Source organism: Labrus bergylta, chromosome 10 (genome assembly GCF_963930695.1).
Source record: "Labrus bergylta chromosome 10, fLabBer1.1, whole genome shotgun sequence".
NCBI classification, from domain to species: domain Eukaryota; kingdom Metazoa; phylum Chordata; class Actinopteri; order Labriformes; family Labridae; genus Labrus; species Labrus bergylta.
This window is the reverse complement of record NC_089204.1, coordinates 10,541,374-10,559,174: the sequence shown is the minus strand read 5'-3', so window position 1 is coordinate 10,559,174 and position 17,801 is coordinate 10,541,374. Positions and strand designations below refer to the sequence as shown.

The 17,801-nt window shown below is 41.8% G+C and overlaps 1 protein-coding gene across 4 annotated transcripts in view; it reads left to right on the top strand.

Annotated features, from left to right (window-relative positions):
• Positions 1-16,743, top strand: part of usp54a (ubiquitin specific peptidase 54a) — a 62,063-nt gene extending 45,320 nt beyond the window's left edge. For 3 of the 4 annotated variants that reach the window (XM_065959391.1, XM_065959392.1, XM_020626467.3), the window contains 10 exons: positions 1,126-1,816; positions 2,385-2,509; positions 2,759-2,923; positions 4,199-4,318; positions 8,159-8,342; positions 8,854-9,743; positions 10,192-10,289; positions 10,615-10,728; positions 12,349-12,628; positions 13,911-16,743. In XM_065959391.1, coding sequence (XP_065815463.1) covers positions 1,126-1,816; positions 2,385-2,509; positions 2,759-2,923; positions 4,199-4,318; positions 8,159-8,342; positions 8,854-9,743; positions 10,192-10,289; positions 10,615-10,728; positions 12,349-12,628; positions 13,911-14,518 — 3,275 coding nt within the window. In that variant the 3' untranslated portion in view covers positions 14,519-16,743. The remainder of the gene's footprint in view (positions 1-1,125; positions 1,817-2,384; positions 2,510-2,758; positions 2,924-4,198; positions 4,319-8,158; positions 8,343-8,853; positions 9,744-10,191; positions 10,290-10,614; positions 10,729-12,348; positions 12,629-13,910) is intronic. The other variant, XM_065959393.1, reaches the window with a different exon arrangement.
• Positions 16,744-17,801: the final 1,058 nt, after the last annotated feature.

The following is a 17,801-nucleotide window of genomic DNA, read 5'->3' as shown; positions in this document are numbered from 1 at the left end:
TTAATGGGCTGGGGGCTTTGGACAAAAGGGCCAATCACAGAGCAGAAAGAATAACTGTAGTTATTTTGAGTTTTAGTATTAAAAGCCAGAAAAATATAAATCTGCTTTTAGTGTTTCTTTAACAAACACTCAACATTATTACATGGTTAATTTAAGAACTAATTATACTATATCTATTTATATTACTACAACTCCTATACCACCACTTAGACATAGGGTGATAGTATTCTAATAAAAAGGAAAAAGAAGCACAACAAGTCTTTCTAATAAAGATTATTATAATACTATAATACTCACAATGTTCCTAACAGACTAAGAACAGATTTTATAAATAAAACAAATAATTAATAAAAATGCAAATACACAAGTACAGTTCAAACATCTTGACAGACTTAAAATAGGATTACAACAAATAAAACCATAAAGTTTAACAAAAGTAACCCGCAAATAAATACAATTTATAATTGATATAAGATTTAAACATCTATCCTAAATAGCTGCTGAACTTTTCTTAAGCAAGTTATATGGCCTGATAATATTCTTGTATAATAATTTTTCCCAGGTCATTTAATTTTCTAGTCTCTAGAAGCAAACAGTTGCATTAAAGTCAGTCTTTTTAGAGCGAACCAGTGAGAAACCTGGACATTTAGGAAGTTAGATAAAAGGTCAAGTTCTTTGTTGATGCTTTAATTTGGGCTTCAAAAGTTCCTCTGTGGTTTAAAAAAGATAGAATCAAAAAATAAAAGTCGAACTCAAACAAAGAAGAACTTGTGTTGCTGATCTCATATCTTTAGTTTTCATTCATAAATCATTCTTTCTCTGTCTTTCATCCAGTCGGCACGATGATGTAACTTTACTTGTATTTTACTTGTGTTTTTATACTCACTATTTTGTCCTTCACTATATTCTCTCCGCTCTCCAAATTTCACTTACTTACCTCCTCCTTGTGTGTTCTTCTTTTATCTCTTCTGTCCTCCTCTCATCTTTCTCCTTTACACATACTAATTACTTTACTCATATCTATATTGTATTTCCTCCCTTTTTCTTTACTACTTTACTTCTTCTATCTCCTCACTCCTGTTGCTCTCTTCCCTCCTTCTCCCCTCCATCTTTCCTTCCCCACAGGTGAGACTTTAAAGGAGCAGAAGGTTCCTCGTAACCTCCCCAAACCTTCCTGTTCCTTCTCATCCTCAACCAGCCGCCTGCGAGATTTAAGGGAGACCATGAGTAACATCATCCACAACAGACCCCTCTCCTCCTCCTCCTCCTCCTCTTTACCAGCTGCTGTCCTCGCCGAAATCACCTCCACGACCAACAACCACCACCACCACCACCCTGCCAGTGCTACTGCTCCATGCTCCTCCTCCAATAAACCCCAAGACTGGGAGGCCGACAGCACCAGCAGCGAGTCCAAGTCCAGCTGCTCAGGGGGAGCAGGGTCAGGGAGGTACCGACCAGCATGGAGGCCACGAAGGGAGGCTCTCAACATTGACAGTATCTTTACTCGGGAAAGGCGCAGGCAGGCGGGGTACAGCCCACTTGGAGCCTCCCTTTCAGACGACAGTGGAGCTGCAACCACAGTGGGAGCAGACGCGTCCCTGCCCGGCCAGGCGAGGGTGGCATCAATCAGGCCAGGCTCCTCCTGGACTCTACCCACTTCCTCCAGCAGAGGAGCTGGAGACAGACTAGGAGGAGCAGAGCTGCCACCTCCTCCTCCCCCTCCTCCCAGGCTGATCCAGAGGATGGAAAGTGGATACGAGAGCAGTGAGAGGAACAGCAACAGCCCAGTCAGCCTGGACCTGAACCTGGTAGACAGGTGGGAACAATGAAGTACCTCATCAAGTTGTTGTTTTTGAGCAAACAGAGATTGCCTGCAGTATGAAGCAATTGAGTATTTGAAGTCTTGACTCAGAAGCGTCTGAGTCTTCTAGAAGCATTTTTGTTAGATGTAACCCTAACCCTTAAATTCAGTAAGCTAGTCCAAAGTTAAGGAAATACTCAGAGAACAGTCAAAATTGAGCACAATACATTTAACACGACTTGACACAGGAGCACTGCGTCTGTGAGTAAATATTGTCAAAGTGGTTTGCTGAGTGTGGCTAACATTAGCAGTGGTAACACCCCAGCCTTCAGTCCTCCTGTAGGTTAACATCCACAGACTTCTCTATGCTTAAACATTGCATTTGTCCACTGTGCTGGTTTACATCAGGGTAGAAGAACAAGATGGCTGAATGGAAGTAGCCATAACAGGAGCTTTCTCTGATATTCGTCAGTTAGATAATTTATTGATCCGAAGCACTACGGGTCACTGTGGCTGCTCGCCAGAAATATAACTTTATTTAGATTTACTCAAATGAATCTTTTTGTGCTTCTCTTCTCTTCAGGGAGTGTGTTGTGAAGAAAGCTCCGCCTTCTTCCTCTTCTTCAGGACCGGCATGGAAGAACTCGAGGTCAAAGAGCAGCGGAGCTCTGCTGCAGGAGCTCAGCTCGTCCAGCAGGGGGAACCTTGGTACGTCACATCTGCATGTGTGTTTGTGTCTCTGATTTTTGGGCACAATTGGTATCAAACAATTGTCTTTTCATTGAACTTCTATCACGATGTCAGCCAGACGGACAAATCAGATCGATCTAAATGTCTCATGAGAGTCCTGGTTCACAACCGACTTAATCATGACAACACCTGTGTCATCAAGTGTTGACACTTAAAACTGTATTGTCACTGTATTTTACTATATTGTCTTTGTTTGTGTTTCTCCAGCGCCCCCAGCAGGCCGTAGTGAACTGGATGAGCTGCAGGAAGAGGTGCAGAAGAGAGCAAGGGAAGAGGAGCAGCAGAGACGGCAAGAGAAGGAGAGGGAGGCAGCGCTCGGCTTCAACCCCCGACCCAGCAAGTACCTGGACCTGGACCAGCTGCAGATCCAGGGTACAAAGAAACACACACACTTTCACACACACATTCCTTTAAGTTATATCAACAATGAACAAGGCATCATGGGAGATGTGGTTCACTCAGTAACAATAATAATAGCATTCAGACATCTTATACAAAGTGTGTACTTTCCCGTGTGTGTGTATCTTTGTGTGTGTCTGTGTGTGTGTGTCAAACAACAGGAATGTTCCTCATTGAGTAGCTGAAAGGGCCGACTCAGCAGATACACAAAAGACAAAAGATAAAATGGCTCACACAGTAGTGAAGCCTGTTTGTGTTGGCATTTGTGTGTATTTCTGTGTGTGTGTGTGTGTGTGTGTGTGTGTGTGTGTGTGTGTGTGTGTGTGTGTGTGTTGTGGGTGGATGGGAAGGGGGGGTTGAGGGGCATGTTAGGTTATAGAGATGTTTACTTTCTTGTGTGTCTAATGACGTTTTTAATGGTACTGGTCAACAAAATCAACTAAAAGTCATTAAAATTACTGTTTGTGGTAAGTTTATTTTCTTTCTGCCTTTTTCTTTTCTCTTTCCATCAACTTCAAACACTAGAATGCTCCAACAGGACTATGGGTAGAATTAAATGAAATGAAAATTTAATTATTTCTTCATCTTTAATATCAACATTGAGTTTACTTACAACCGGCTCTCAGTGTAATAATTTCATCTGGTGTACAAAGCAGATTCTCAGAAATAACCACCTAGAGTATGACCAGCAAAACACCCTCAAATATGCCTGGATCGGTCTAAAATCTTATAATGTGGTTGAAGTTTTCATTTGCTGCAGGCCTGAATAGCCTGGATCCAATGCTTCCCTCAACATAAAGGTACAGGCCAAAGAGGGTTGTGAAAAATAAAAGGAGCATATCGAAGCATGCTTCTCTCAGCACTAACTTTGATCTACACAGCAACATTTTCAGCATTTGTATTCCCTTATCATACCGATGGCACATTTCTATCTTGTTTTTTATTCACCTGGTTATTACGGTTTATTTTTATCCTGGTTTTTTTTTTCAGAGGTTACCCTTTTGGTATTGAGCACTGTTCTCACTCTATCATGTCTTGTGCTGTTGTTTGTTTGACTCCCTCTGTAAACTTACCTTAATACTGGAGAAAAAACGGTTTCACTCGGTCAGTCACTAAGTTCTCTTCTTATTAAGAATTCAGTAACACTCAGTCACCTAAAACACAGTTTTTTGGCCTGCAGCCCAGCCCCCATAATACGCTAAATGTGTTAATGCCGTGTGTTTGTCTCTCCCTGTGCTGATGCTGTAGGTAAATGTGATGGCTTTGAGCGATGTGTGTCAGAGGCGGAGCTTCTACTGGACCAGTCGGTGCGTCTGGAGCAAGCTGGGGAGGTTGCCGCTGCACTGTCAGCTGTCAACGAAGCAGTCTGTAAGCTCCTCCCACTCTTTTTTTATGACCTCACCTCCTCAATTAAGCACACTCACACAAATTAAGAAACGTTCACAGGGGTTGATTCATAAGAGTGTTGCACAGCTTTTGTACCTGCTAAACCTGAGCGAAGGAGACGAAAAGACACCCTCATATTCACAAAGGGTTAAAGCCACGACTGCTCTCCAAGGTTTGTTTCTCCCTTCTCTTTTTACAACTGTAATAATCAGTTTTAGACTTTGGCTGAACCCTGAAGCAGTGGAGCTTTTTTTCAAATCAAAGTAGGTGATAATTCACAACCATTTCTAAGTAAATATTTTCCTTTAGTTCTATAAATTCAACCTATATTACTAAAGAACATCAGTGAACAGCCATAAAACAAATAAACAGTGAACTGTGGGATTTCTAGAGTAACAGGGCAGTAGTTTAATTTGCCTGGATGGCAATATTATATGGGACATGTGTTATGGTTAAGCTTGTTAGTAAGTTTCTGTTTGTTGGTGATGCTGAGTGTGTGTGTGCGTGAGAAAGTGTTTTTGACGATGTTTGTTGAATTTTACCTTCAAAGGATTATTTTCAGTCTGTGCTTATGCTGACATCAGCAGTTTTTTTTAAATAGAAGAGAGCAGTTGTCTATGCACTGAGATCATTACAAGCCTCTCAACAAGTTACATTACTGTGAGACCGACTCACTTTGTGAAAACTAAGTCCGACCTCTGATTGGTTAGTATTCATCAGAAACATTCAGAAACTTTCAATAGCTGCTTTTCTTCAAGGCTGAATCTACCAGACGATAAAAAGTTTGTTCAAAACACAGAACAAAATGCAGCCTGAGAGGAACCCAGGAAGGAAAAGGAAGACCTTTAGTCCGAAAGTCAAAGTAAGATCGCTGTGTGGGGGAAAAAAAAAAAGCAAGCTCTTATAACTTAGAAAAGATGGAGCTGCTTTAATTCACTGCTTAACAACGAGATGGAGCAATGCTGGAGAGAGAAGGATGAGGAGTTGCTGATCAGAAGGAGGAGACAAATGAACAAGTGCAAAGAGGTGGAAAGACAGCAGAAACCCACCTCAGAGGATAATCTCTCCATCAGGTTTAAACTTCACAGTAATCATGACAACAATTTTACTTCTGCTAGACCTAAAAATATTCTAGACCTCTCTATTCTCTCCATGAAAAGCCTACCTTTGTATTACCATTATTTTTATAATCAGTGGTTAGATCAGTCTATGAAGCAAATGGGCACCTTTCTGTACATGTGTGGAGAAGGTCTGAAGGCTTTACGCAGCAAAGTGATACATTTCTCACATCTGTCGAGACATGATGTCACATTAAAAAGAAACCCCTCCCCATCCAGCTCATCATTTGTATGTGGACAGAATTGAGCTTGGTCAGGATGAGAGGTGCAGACTGCACAATGCGCCACACAACAAGACTCACCTGCACAGAGCAAAGAAACCTTCTGGGCCTGTTTGTGCTTGAATATCATTAGCCTATGTGAATCAGAACTCAAGATGGAGTAGATAGCAGTGGCAAGTGCTTGCTGCTATCTATTCTAAGTGAACGTTGCCTCACAGTCGCTTATATTTACCAGATAAACACCATGAATCTCCCCCGCCCACTAACCCCCTGGTTGGTTTCTAATGGCAACCACAGGCATCACAGTGGCCTGCTGAAATCTGATATCAACAACTGAGACTCCAACTTGTTTGTGTGTAACATTATTCATACACACACATTTAGACTCCCCATACCTCAATCTCTCTTTCATTTCATTTAATCTGTCAATTATACACACACACACACACACACACACACACACACACACACCCACACTGCCTCATCCAGCAGACTGTCTTCAATGCATAACCAACTTAGTCATTTATTTTCAACAAAAAACCCTAACTGATGAAAAACTGACTAAAAACAGATAAAAGACAAAGACAAGATGATTAAAGAAAAGCCGTCAAAATAATTACATGGACACAGCAGGAAGAGAAAATGGCCAGTGAAACTAGCTTCAGCAGATAACACACCTCTTCTTGTTCTAATAAAACTCGTCACAGCATCATCATCTTCCAGAAGCCGAAGTTCTGATGAAATACGACATGGAGAGGTACAACAATTGTCAGACACGGAGAAACCACAAATACTGATGTTGGAAAGTTTGTATGAAAGTTTCAGAAACGGTTCCAATGTCATAAGTGACATCTTCAGAACACAGAGTTCATGGGAGTTTCTTCAAGAACAACAAACATTTGAGGGCTTTTAAGCGATCTACAGTCAATGAAGCGATGTGACAAAAATAGTTAAAAATAGATGACGGTATTGTGAGAGCTGTATGTTTATTAATAAAAACCATAGACACACAACAGATTTGGAAAAGAGATTTGTGAATTTCACTGTTGCCGTATTTGTCAGTGTTATGGTTCATCTTTAAAGGATGTTGTTACAGGGGGTTTAAAGATGGACATCACTGCTTGTGTGTTCAACTAAACAATATAGAATATATCTTGGTTCCTCCTGTGTCCATGCCCTCACATCACTGTCAAAGAATGATGGTTCCCAGGTCTTCCAGTGTGAGAAAAGGGGATGGATTATTCCAGCCTCCAATCCCAAAAAACAAAGATCCTTTCATCTCCTGAATAAATAAACTCCCACATGACCCCACCATAAAAGACGACCTTAACTGAAATTAGAGATAAAAATGGTCAAGAGTGTAAAAATGGTTGATTTGTGCTGCTCTACCAGCAAAACTTGAAGGTAACAAGGTTAAAAAAATAGATTTCTTAATAACCTTGCAGTGTAAAAGAAAAGTGCTCACAGCTAATGGAAGACAGGGTTTACAAGAAATAGTTGGTATTTATTTACCTTTCACATTTATTCAGTCTTTAAATAAAGTTGAATAAATGATAAATCTGGAAACTGAAAATACGACTGACTGACTGACTGACTGACTGACTGACTTGCTGACTTGCTGATTCTAAATTCTAACAAAAGCTCTAAGACACCAGAATGATCCTTTTACTTTACTCCTTTTATTTGTGTATTTATTTAAGAATAGGGACAGAGCACATTAATGAATATAAACATTTGAATATGCCAGATTGTAGCTATAGGCTAACTTCAATCTGTAGTCACTTGGCAGGTTGGTGGTACACAGGTATACAGATTTACATGAATCCACAATGACAGGCAAAAACAAACAACATAAGTTGTACTTAAGCTGACAGAGACACATGTATACAAGCATTAAAAGTGGCTGTGTGATGTCAATGGGCTTAAAGTCCGTCTTCAGGAGGCAAAGTGCCAGAGTATTAAAGTGCAAAAGTGATGGAGTATTGCAGATGATTATGATGATTAAGTACTGGTGTAATTGCACATTTGCCCTGGAGCCTGTAACTTTGAAGTGCTGGTGTTATAGCCCTATTCCACAGAATTTGCATGTTGATTCACATATTATTACACTAGGGTTAGCATATATAGTTAGTATACTCATATATATGAGTTTGTCCTAATATTTATTTTTTTAACTTTTTTTAATTTGATGTTTTGTCTTCATATCATTTCAACATTTCATTTTTAAGAACCAATTTGGTTGGTTTATCTTTTATTGCATCTATTTCTCATGTCTACCATCCCATAAGAAACACATGCACCGTCATGTTAGCAGTCTAATGTTTAGTTTTTTGGTGTATTTGTTTTTAAAGATTTTTGCATGAAATCATCACAAGTTAATTTTTGCATCTTTTTCTTTTTCCTTCCTTTTTCCTTTCTTCTCTTTGTTTTCGTTTTTTTCTTTCTGTTTGTGTATTTTCTGTTGTCATGTGACCCGGCTGCAGCTAAACTGCAGTTGGTGGCGGCTGAGGGTGGAGCTAGTAGTTTCAGCCGGCTGCAGCGCTGCATGAGGAGAGCACGCAGTCTGCAGCAACGCATGCAAATGCAGCAGCAGCAGGACTCAGAGACAGGGACACATCAACCAGAGCAACATGAGGAGGAGGGGCAGCAGCACCAGGAACAGCCCAGGTATCACCTGTAGTCTGCTAGACCAGTCAAAAGTCTTGTTTTGATATGTTAACAATATTTCAGCTGTAAAGGCATCAAACAGATTCTTCTTCTGCAAATGCTACCCTGCCTTTAAATCAAAAAATCAAAATCCTTCTGATACCAAAACACATTCCATCGCCTATGAACTCAGCATTAATGTGCAGATATCTGTTTATAGAGATTAGGTCTACATTATACCATCACACAGGAACATTCAGAGGGTGAGCCATGGTTAGAGATCATTGACACTTCCCAGGAAACACACACACACACACACACACACACACACACACACACACACACACACACACACACACACACACACACACACACACACACACAACCAGCTGGTGCTCTTGAATGTAACCATCTGCTCTAAACATGCTGCATTCATTCCAAAACACACACATAGATGCACACAGACACTTTCTTACACCCCTCTCTCTCTCTCTCCCTCCCTCTGTCTCACCCTCTCTCTCTCTCTCTGCAGTGAAAAGCCTCTCTCGCTCCAAATACTTCTGACTGAGAGACAGGAGGACCAGTCATCTGACAGTCTGGAGCAGCAGCCCCGGCCTCTTTCTCCCTGCCTTGTTAAGCCCCTCCCTCCTAGCTCAGTTCCCTCAGACTCAATCATCGGGGTTGCTGCAAGTTCATCCAGGGAAGAGAGCAGGACCAAGGGCCCCTGCTCCCACTTTGGAAAACCGCTCACAAGCACTGGGTCCCTCCCGGCTCTGTGTGTGGACCCTTTGGAGCAGAGCTCTCTTGAGGACTTGGCTCCACCCCCTGCACCTGAGGATGCGGACCTCCCTGCTAAGTGGACCAGAACACCTCCTGTGTCTATTCCAACAAGGGAAGCCCCCCAACTCAGGCAGTACTCACAAACCCCATCACCTGTTGACTCCAATGACAGGTGTCATCTGATGATGAAGGAGGAGGAAGAGAGTTACAGACACCCTCAGACCACTACCCCCCACATCGCCAGGCTAGCCCTGCCTCCTTCCACCAACACAACCAGGAACTGGTCCTGTCTAAGCCCGGACCATCCTGATGCCGTTGATTCCCCTGTTGACCCACCACTCAGCTCACCCCCCTACTCCCCACCAGAGTCCCTCTCAAGTGCCCCCCCACCGACTGTGAGCTGGCCCGGTCTAGCTCCCTCCCTGCCCCCCAGCCATGACTACAGAGCGGCCCTGCCTGTGGAGCGCTGGGCAGAGAACGTCAACAGATACTACGGCTCCCAGAATGCAACAGTAGGAGGGGAAGCAATGCCAGATGAGGAGCTTTCAGAGCTGGACTCTCTGTACCAGGCCAGTCTGCTTGCTCCCAGTATGCCCCGGGGCAGCCGAGGAGCAAGTCCTCAACCGACCAACAACAAACCAGGTAAGAACTTCATACAAAGAGTTCTTCTGAGTGACAGATCTCTAAGAACAGAAATCAAAGATCAAATAATATTTTTAAGTCTTCCAGTCCTTTCTTCTTTGCCGTCATGTCTTTCACTTTGAACGCCTTCCTTTACATTTTACTTTTGTTTTATTCAGGAGAAGTTTGCATCTGTCAGGAAGTAAGGCAACAAGAAGGCAGACTGGGCGTTCTAAAAATGCCATTAGTGTAAACGAAATCAATTTAAAGTGTTTATAACTTTTGATTGTTGGTGAAATGGAAATGTTTTAAATACATGTGGCTTGCATCTGCGTCTGTCTGTTTCCGTTAGTACAGTCATCACCTTGCTACTTGGAGAAATGTAACCACGTCTGGTACCGTTTCTAATGTTTCATTTGTTCCTTAAAGTGTTGTGTTGTCGTGTTATATTAACGGTGTTTGTGTGTAGGTGTCCGGAAGATGCTGTCAGGACTTGGACGTTCCAAAACACCCACGGCTGAGATCGAGAGATACGCCTACAGAACACCAGTTACACCTACTCATAAGGTACAACTGACTGTGTGTGTGTGGACATGCATTTGTTCTTTGTTTGTTTCTCTGTGTGTGTGTGTGGGTGTGTGTGTTGACTGGTGTTTTGTTTTTACACTATGATATGTGATTAAATTGCTGAACAAATTCCATGGCTGTCAAACTGCTGAATAATCTCAGTTTCAACACAATGCTCTGAGGTGTTGGAGTTCAGAATAAATATATTTTAAATCTTGCTGTTGTTTCAGTCTAAGGTCATTATTCTTTACTTGTCATTTTAAATAAATGTAATAGCGCAGAGAACATAGACAAAGTCTAATGGTGACATCTGTCCTCTGTGCAGCCGCCAGGTGAAGACGAGAACTACAGCGCAGAAAACCTGCGACGCATCACCCGCAGCCTGAGTGGAACTGTCATCGGGTCACGACCGCAAAACCTCGGCCCCTCCCGCAGCTGCGTAAGTCACACACTCACTTTCAGCTGGGAAACACACCAGATTTTATTTTACTCACATCATTAGCAACACGTGTGTTCAGTTGTAAGTCATTGTGTGTAAACTGTGACACCTGTGTTGTGATGCTTTTTAACTTCTGCTTCCTGTGGGTACCATTATGCATCACAAGTGTGTTTAGAGTTTTGCAACAAAAAAAAAGAGTGAGCGAGATTTGCAAATTGTTCTTTACTCGGTTAATTTGTTGAAGGTTTTGCCCAAACACTGATTAATTAAAAAAAAGGCTAGAGACCTCTGAACATTTGAACATTTGATTCAGAGATGGGATTTGATATTGTAAATAACGTTAATAGGACTCAAAAGAAGACATGATATCAGTATAGTAAAGGTTTCCAGGACATGTAAGCTAAATTAAGATGATCTACTGTTTATTTTTTATTCATTTTGCATCTATATTTATTTTATTTTATTTGTAAGTGTCAATAAGTGTCAACAAATGGGAGGTTCTTTTGTGTTATTATTTTAGGAGCGTCTTCATTGACTTAAGAGTTGAACCATTTCTTTGGTTTATAAAAAAATATGTAATAACTACATGCAGCATGGTTCTGCAGACCCACAGTAACTGCTGCTGGTCATATTTAGCGCTGCACATGTCAATAAGCGTGTGAGAAAGCCTGTGAACTGTAGAACTCTGTTCGGCTGTAAAGGTTTCTGTGCGAGCCTGAAGCAGGAGCCTGTGCTTCTGTACAGAACCTGTCTCTCTCTCCTCTTTGTTGCCGCTGGCGTTCAGCCATCTTATATTCAGCCCCCAGGAATCGCCTCAGGCCCTCGCATTAAAGATTGATCTCTGATTTAGTTCTTCCATTAAGCTTTTAACCTCAGTGCTGGCTGCCTGATCTGAACCGACAGCCGAGGTCTGACTGTGGATATCTCTGTCGAATCCTCCCAGCTCCTCCGTCCGCAGGAAGAATGTCAATGTTTTACTTCAGCCAGAGGATTTGATTCTTCAGCTGAGTGTTGATTGTGTCTGTAGCACAGCTGCAATACTCACTGAGACGTTACTACTCACACAGGGGCAGATTCAAAGAAAGAACAAAGTGAGCTCAGACCCGTAGTCAGTGATCCTCATTAATAATTCAGTTATGACATGAAGAAAAGCATAACATCAGATAAACTCAACAAAATCTTGTTGCTCATGACTTCTAGATGAGGGGAAATTCAACTTCTCAACAAAAATATACCATCTTAGATTGTATATGATTGACAGAAAAGGAAACTTGTATGCTATTGATACAAGTTTTTTTTCTACTCCTTCACTTTTATGTTGTCATTTTTCATGTTTTTCCCTTCATTATGTTAACTATGTTTTCATTTTATTTTTACCCCCTTGCTCTACTTTTTTCTTAATTTTCCTGTCTTTTCCTTCTCTCCTTCCTTTGACTCACTTCTTAATCTGTGTATTCTCATTTTTATCTAATACATCTCTGAACCATCTTTTACTCTCTTTAATTTATTCACTCTTTTTTTTCTTCTTATTTCTTTCTTCTGCCTTCGTCATCATCTCTTCTCATTTTCTTTTCCTCCTGTGTTTTCTTTTTTTCTTTCACTCCTCCCTCTCACTCTTAGGACCCCCCTGTTCCCAGACCCCCCCTTAGACAAGCCGACCATCACTCCTCCTTCTCCTCCTCCTCCCTCCGTCGCCCAAGCACCTCATCCCTGCACCTTCCCTCCCCCTCCTCCACTACCTCCTCCTCCACCTCCTTTCCAGCAGATCACTCCCACCACCACCTCCAACATCACCCACCCCGACATCACGGCCCCTCAGCTCCCGCACCTCCTCCACAGCACCCTCTCATGCAGACATCACGACCCCCAAGCTCGGGGCTCTCCTCCTGGGGACACTCAGGTAACCTGTTGGCCCTTCCCCCCCACCTTCACCAGCACCTCCACCTCCACCACCAAACCTACAATGACCACCATATTATTGTTTCACACTGACGTCTAAAACCTGTTACGGTTATTTTTCCCACCACAATTTCATCGCTGCCCAGGACTCAACCTCTGCAGGGTTTTCTGGGAATTTGGAGAGTTTTAGAGATCTTGTAAGAAGTGAATTTATTTGGACAAGAAGGTGGAGCTGGGAAAGAGAGAGGGTGTAGAAAAAGCAGATTTATCATTTACCTCAGTGCTAGCTAAAGTTAAATCTACAATGCATGAATTGAAACTGGCTTTAAACCGAATAAACTAAGCAAAAAACATGCATGACAGAGAAGAATGTAGAGCAGCAGAGTCTTTAACACAACTGGATGCTGAATGAGGAAATTGTTTTTTATTCAGTGGTAGTGACTCGTCAATTTAAGAAAGTTATGCTTCAAGCATTCCACTGCATTATCACCTATTTAGCTCTAAATAACATATGATTGAACTACACTAACCTAAAAGGACATTCTGCTGCCTGGTTGTTTAATAAATAAATAAGAGTAACACAAAAGAGCATCAAACATACATGAAATAATCATACAATAAAACATAGTGTATAATCAAATGTGAAGTATGAAGTGAATGAGGGTTAAAGTGAAAGAAACTGCGCCTAAAATAGAAGTATGATAAGTGACAGAGTAAGCTAAGTACAACAGGAAAATAGGAGGGGCATTCAGACCCAGAATGGCAACACTTCTGACCATCATACCTTTAACGGTTCTATAAATTACTAAATGAACTTAATGCTGTACTGAAAAAAACATCAAAGCTAACCAGTAATACCCTGAATTCATTAGTAATTGTTTACAGATTTAATAGATCGAATGGAAGTGCGCTCATTTTCTAATGAACTTCTATATTATCAGAAATGATATTTAATGTGGGGCTGCCCCCTGCTGGTCACTAGAAAGAATGCAGGTTTAAGGCATTTCTACATTGGCTTCACTTTTCTGCCTCAGCCACCAAGTCTACTTCTCATACACAAATATCCAGATTCATTAACCTGAAACCACCGCCTCCAAAAGAGGCTTCAAGTCAATCATGTCTCTTATTGGTCCCTTTAACAACTTGAGCTTCATGTTTTTTGATTGTTTGGTTGCCTCTGATTGAGCTGAGGGAGAACTCTGTTCAAGGCTCTTCTGAGTTGTGTTTAAATAGTTTTTCACAATCATTTTTCTCCTCCTCCTCCTCCTCCTCCTCTTCCTCAGGACCTGGATCAGGAGTCCAGCAGCAGTTTCTGGCTGTGTCTGACAGGCATCAGGCTCTCTCGGGTCAAAGCCTCCACAGTGTCGCGATGAGTTACGGCACTCTGCCCCGGGCTCCTCGCCGAGCTCTGCCTCCCTCCTCCACCTCCTCCCTGCCCCGACCACGTGCTAGCTCCGGTCCTCCCCCCCCTACAGGTCCACAGAGTCTCTACGCTACCCTGTCTCACCCTCGCCGCTCTGCCAACACCAACGGTCACTACAGGCAACCGTCGCTGCCCAATCCGGTCAACGGGTCCTCCTGCTACGCTCCACATCCCCACAGGGTGCATGGAGAGGGCCCCCCCCAGCCACTCCGCCTCGACATGCCCCCTGAGACTGACTGGCGCAGGGAGGCAGACTACAGGACTGTCCAACCTAGTTCATCATGGGACCCCCGCACTGCTCGCCACCACCAGCCCCTCCATCGCACCAGCTCCCATCAGCCCCCCACTACCCGGCCCCTCAGAGACCCCCACTTCTGCTCACTGTGCCAGCAGCTTCCTGCTGAGCCGTCACGCCCCTACTGCAAGTCCTGCGGCGCTTATGTGTCTCGGTTCCGCCCTGCCAGCTGATCATGACCCCCCCCCCCCCCCCCCGCAGATCCCAGAGAACAAGAGTTTTGTATCCATCATAACAAAAGGGTTAAAGTTTCTGTTCTGTATCTTTGTGCCAACACGTCATTTTAACCCCTCTGGCTGTGAAGCCCCGCCCCCTTGTTGTTAGTGGAGATCTCTCTGTGGAGTTAAGCTCTCTGATTGATCTGCAGCTTCATCAGGGGAACAAAACTTTCTCTAAAACTTTCTAAGTTTCAGTTATTCAGTTTAGTTTCCACCACAAGAAGCAGTCGCCTGAAGTGCAGCTAAGACTCTACATGGCCCGCCTGCTCTTCCAGGCTCTGGACCCCTCACCTACACACACACACACACACACACACACACACACACACACACACACACACACACACACACACACACACACACACACACACACACACACACACATATAGGCAGGGTCTAAATAAACAATTTAAGAGAGAGAGCGATCTATATACAGAAACCGTTGATGAATGTCTGCTGGATTAAAGCACATTTAGATTTATAATGGAGACAAAGCACCAGAACACAGACGCTGATCGTGACACAAACAGCTGGTGAACTGAGAGCAGATCATAGTGACCTGCTGTCTGTTCAGCTGTGCACCCTCAGTCTGATCAAACTACAGACACATGGAGGCATAAACACGTGTTTTAAACAGGAGAATCATGATTATTTAGTCAAACATTTGAAAGTTCAAGCTTCTTTTAATAAAGTCAGTAAACTGAATATTTTTTCATGCTGGACGGTTGGTTGGACAAAAGGACACTTATCAGAATGTCATCTGTAATTGATCCTTTCTTTCTATAGTTTAACATGCCAAAAATGAATCTCTTGATAGAGAATCAACCAGTTGCTGCAGCTTTGCCTCAAATTGTGTAGCTTATTCTTCTTTGTTGTGTGTAGTTTTTCTTTCAACCAACAGTCCAGATCACTGAACATATTCAGTTTGCTGTCATAGAAAACGAGTGTAGGGATCATGTTTTAGTGAGATAATGACTCTGAAGTTATGATCAGAAAGGTTGCCGATTAGTTTTGCAGTTCAACACTGACATGTGATGTGTCTGTTATTTGATCTGAAGGTGTGAAGTTGAACAGACGCCATGTTTCAGCACCACAGGTATAAAATATATCTTAAAACAGTGATAACATGTTTATTATATCTATGAGCTACAGAAGATCTAAACAGGCAATGAAGGACGTTAAAGACACGGCAGGAAGCAGAAAAGCTCTTTCTTCAGTGTCTTTCTATATAAAACTACTCTACTTATTCCTCTATTTATTTTTGTAGGTTTGTTGACTGAGTCGTGCATATATTAACAAACTATTCTACCTGCCTAACCTGAATATACTCTCTATAGACCTCATCTACTTTTCTAAAGCTAGTTAGTTGCCTGGTTTGGGATGTGAAGCCTTCTTGTACTCGTTAGAGGATTTTAGATGAATAACTCGAGCTTTATTTTGACAGAGTTGCAGCTAATATTCAGCATGATGTTTTCAAACGTATTCTAGCCTTGAGAGAATAACTCGACTGTAATGTAATGATTATATATGCAGATCTTTTTAGTGCAGCGACTCGGCTGCATGTAACTCGACTTTAGTGCACTTCAGAAGTGTTGACGGTAGATTTGTTTTTCTGCTTGTTGCTCGTTTTGTTTTGACATCTCTCCCGTTGTTCAGGGAGACGCCTCTTCTTATGTTTCTGTACTCTTAAGTTTGGTTTGTAAATCATGAAGGAACAGGTTAAAAAGCAGAACCCTGTTTGGTAACAGGTTTAGTTTAAACTGTCGCACTGCCAAGAACCCACCCGGCTTACCTGGTGGTAAAGGTGAGCTAAACAATCTCACCCACGTCTGGTCTGCTAGCATTATTAATATCATGATATAATTATAAAGTATCATTTAGCCACTTAAGATTCAATCATGCTGTTGCTCCAAACTTCCCCCTGCTCTTTGACTAACAAAATATTATCTTTTCAGAATAAAAGCTCAGATCAGACCAGATTTATTATATTAATTGTATTGATCCATTTGAAGGCTGAACATTCATTCACATGAAGAGAAGGTATTTTTCAACATGTTAAAGTTATTTTTGTTGTTGCTTTGCCAGATTTTATTTTCTTGATTTTGGTATATTTTTGATGCTTATTTTTCTACACTGTAGACCTAACAGAGAAGATATGATGATTAAAAGGTATAAAGGAACTCTTCAGAGTGTAACTGTCATATTTTTTTTCTGTTGCTCACATTTCACACTTCTGATATGAGACACAAACAGTTTCATCCTCTGCTGGTCTCAGGAGGTTTCTCTGGATGCTGAGGCAGTGTACACAATGCTTACTGCCCAAAATAGTTATCCAGTGTTACCCTCAGAGCTAAGCATTTTTTTCATGAATTGTCAACGACTTACGTAAGTTTATAAGTTATAGTTTCTAAAAACCCTTTTCACACTAGTCAGTGCTGCTCTGTGAGCTAACGTTAGCTGCTCTTCACAGATCCATACTGGATCAGTGGTTTTATGAGTGTATGACTTTGATTTACCAAAAACATCCTAACAGACTCTTCAGAGTTTGTAAAATCTCAATTACATGTTTTATATTGTCAAGGATTTGGAAATTAGTTCAAATATGCTCCTTCGAAAATTGTTTGTCCAGAAACACCAGATAAAGTTAAAGATATCTTATGTAAACCAAAAATCATGTTGGTCATTTACTTCATCGTATTGGTTTCTTGTCTCCTGGACTTTAACCAGGAATGATAGAATCACAGGAAATAAGGGAAGATTTCATTTTGCAATGACAACAAAAATATACACTAAAATTGTTTCTGTACCTGATACAGCATAAAACATATGAAGACCGGATAAACAAAAAGATTGATGCTGATAACATTTATTTAAAAAATTGTTTATTTATTTATTTATTTTTGGGCTTTTTATGACTTTATTGTAAAGATAGGAGAGAGGATTGAGTTGGGAATGAGGGACAAAGAGAGAGTGGGGCATGAAAGGAGCCAAGTTGGACTTGAACCCGGGCCTCCCGGCTTGACGATTATAGGCTCCGTACATTGGGCAAACACACTAACCACCAGGCTACTGACACACAGAATGTATTAACATTTAATACTATTTTCTAAATGGAACATTTACAAATCCATCACAGCATGAATGGAGCTCCCTCGTGAAGAAAAGGGGGGCGATTTTAACTCTTTACATTTACGTACTGTAGCTGCTCATCGCCCAATTTTTAACTTCTCTTTCTTCA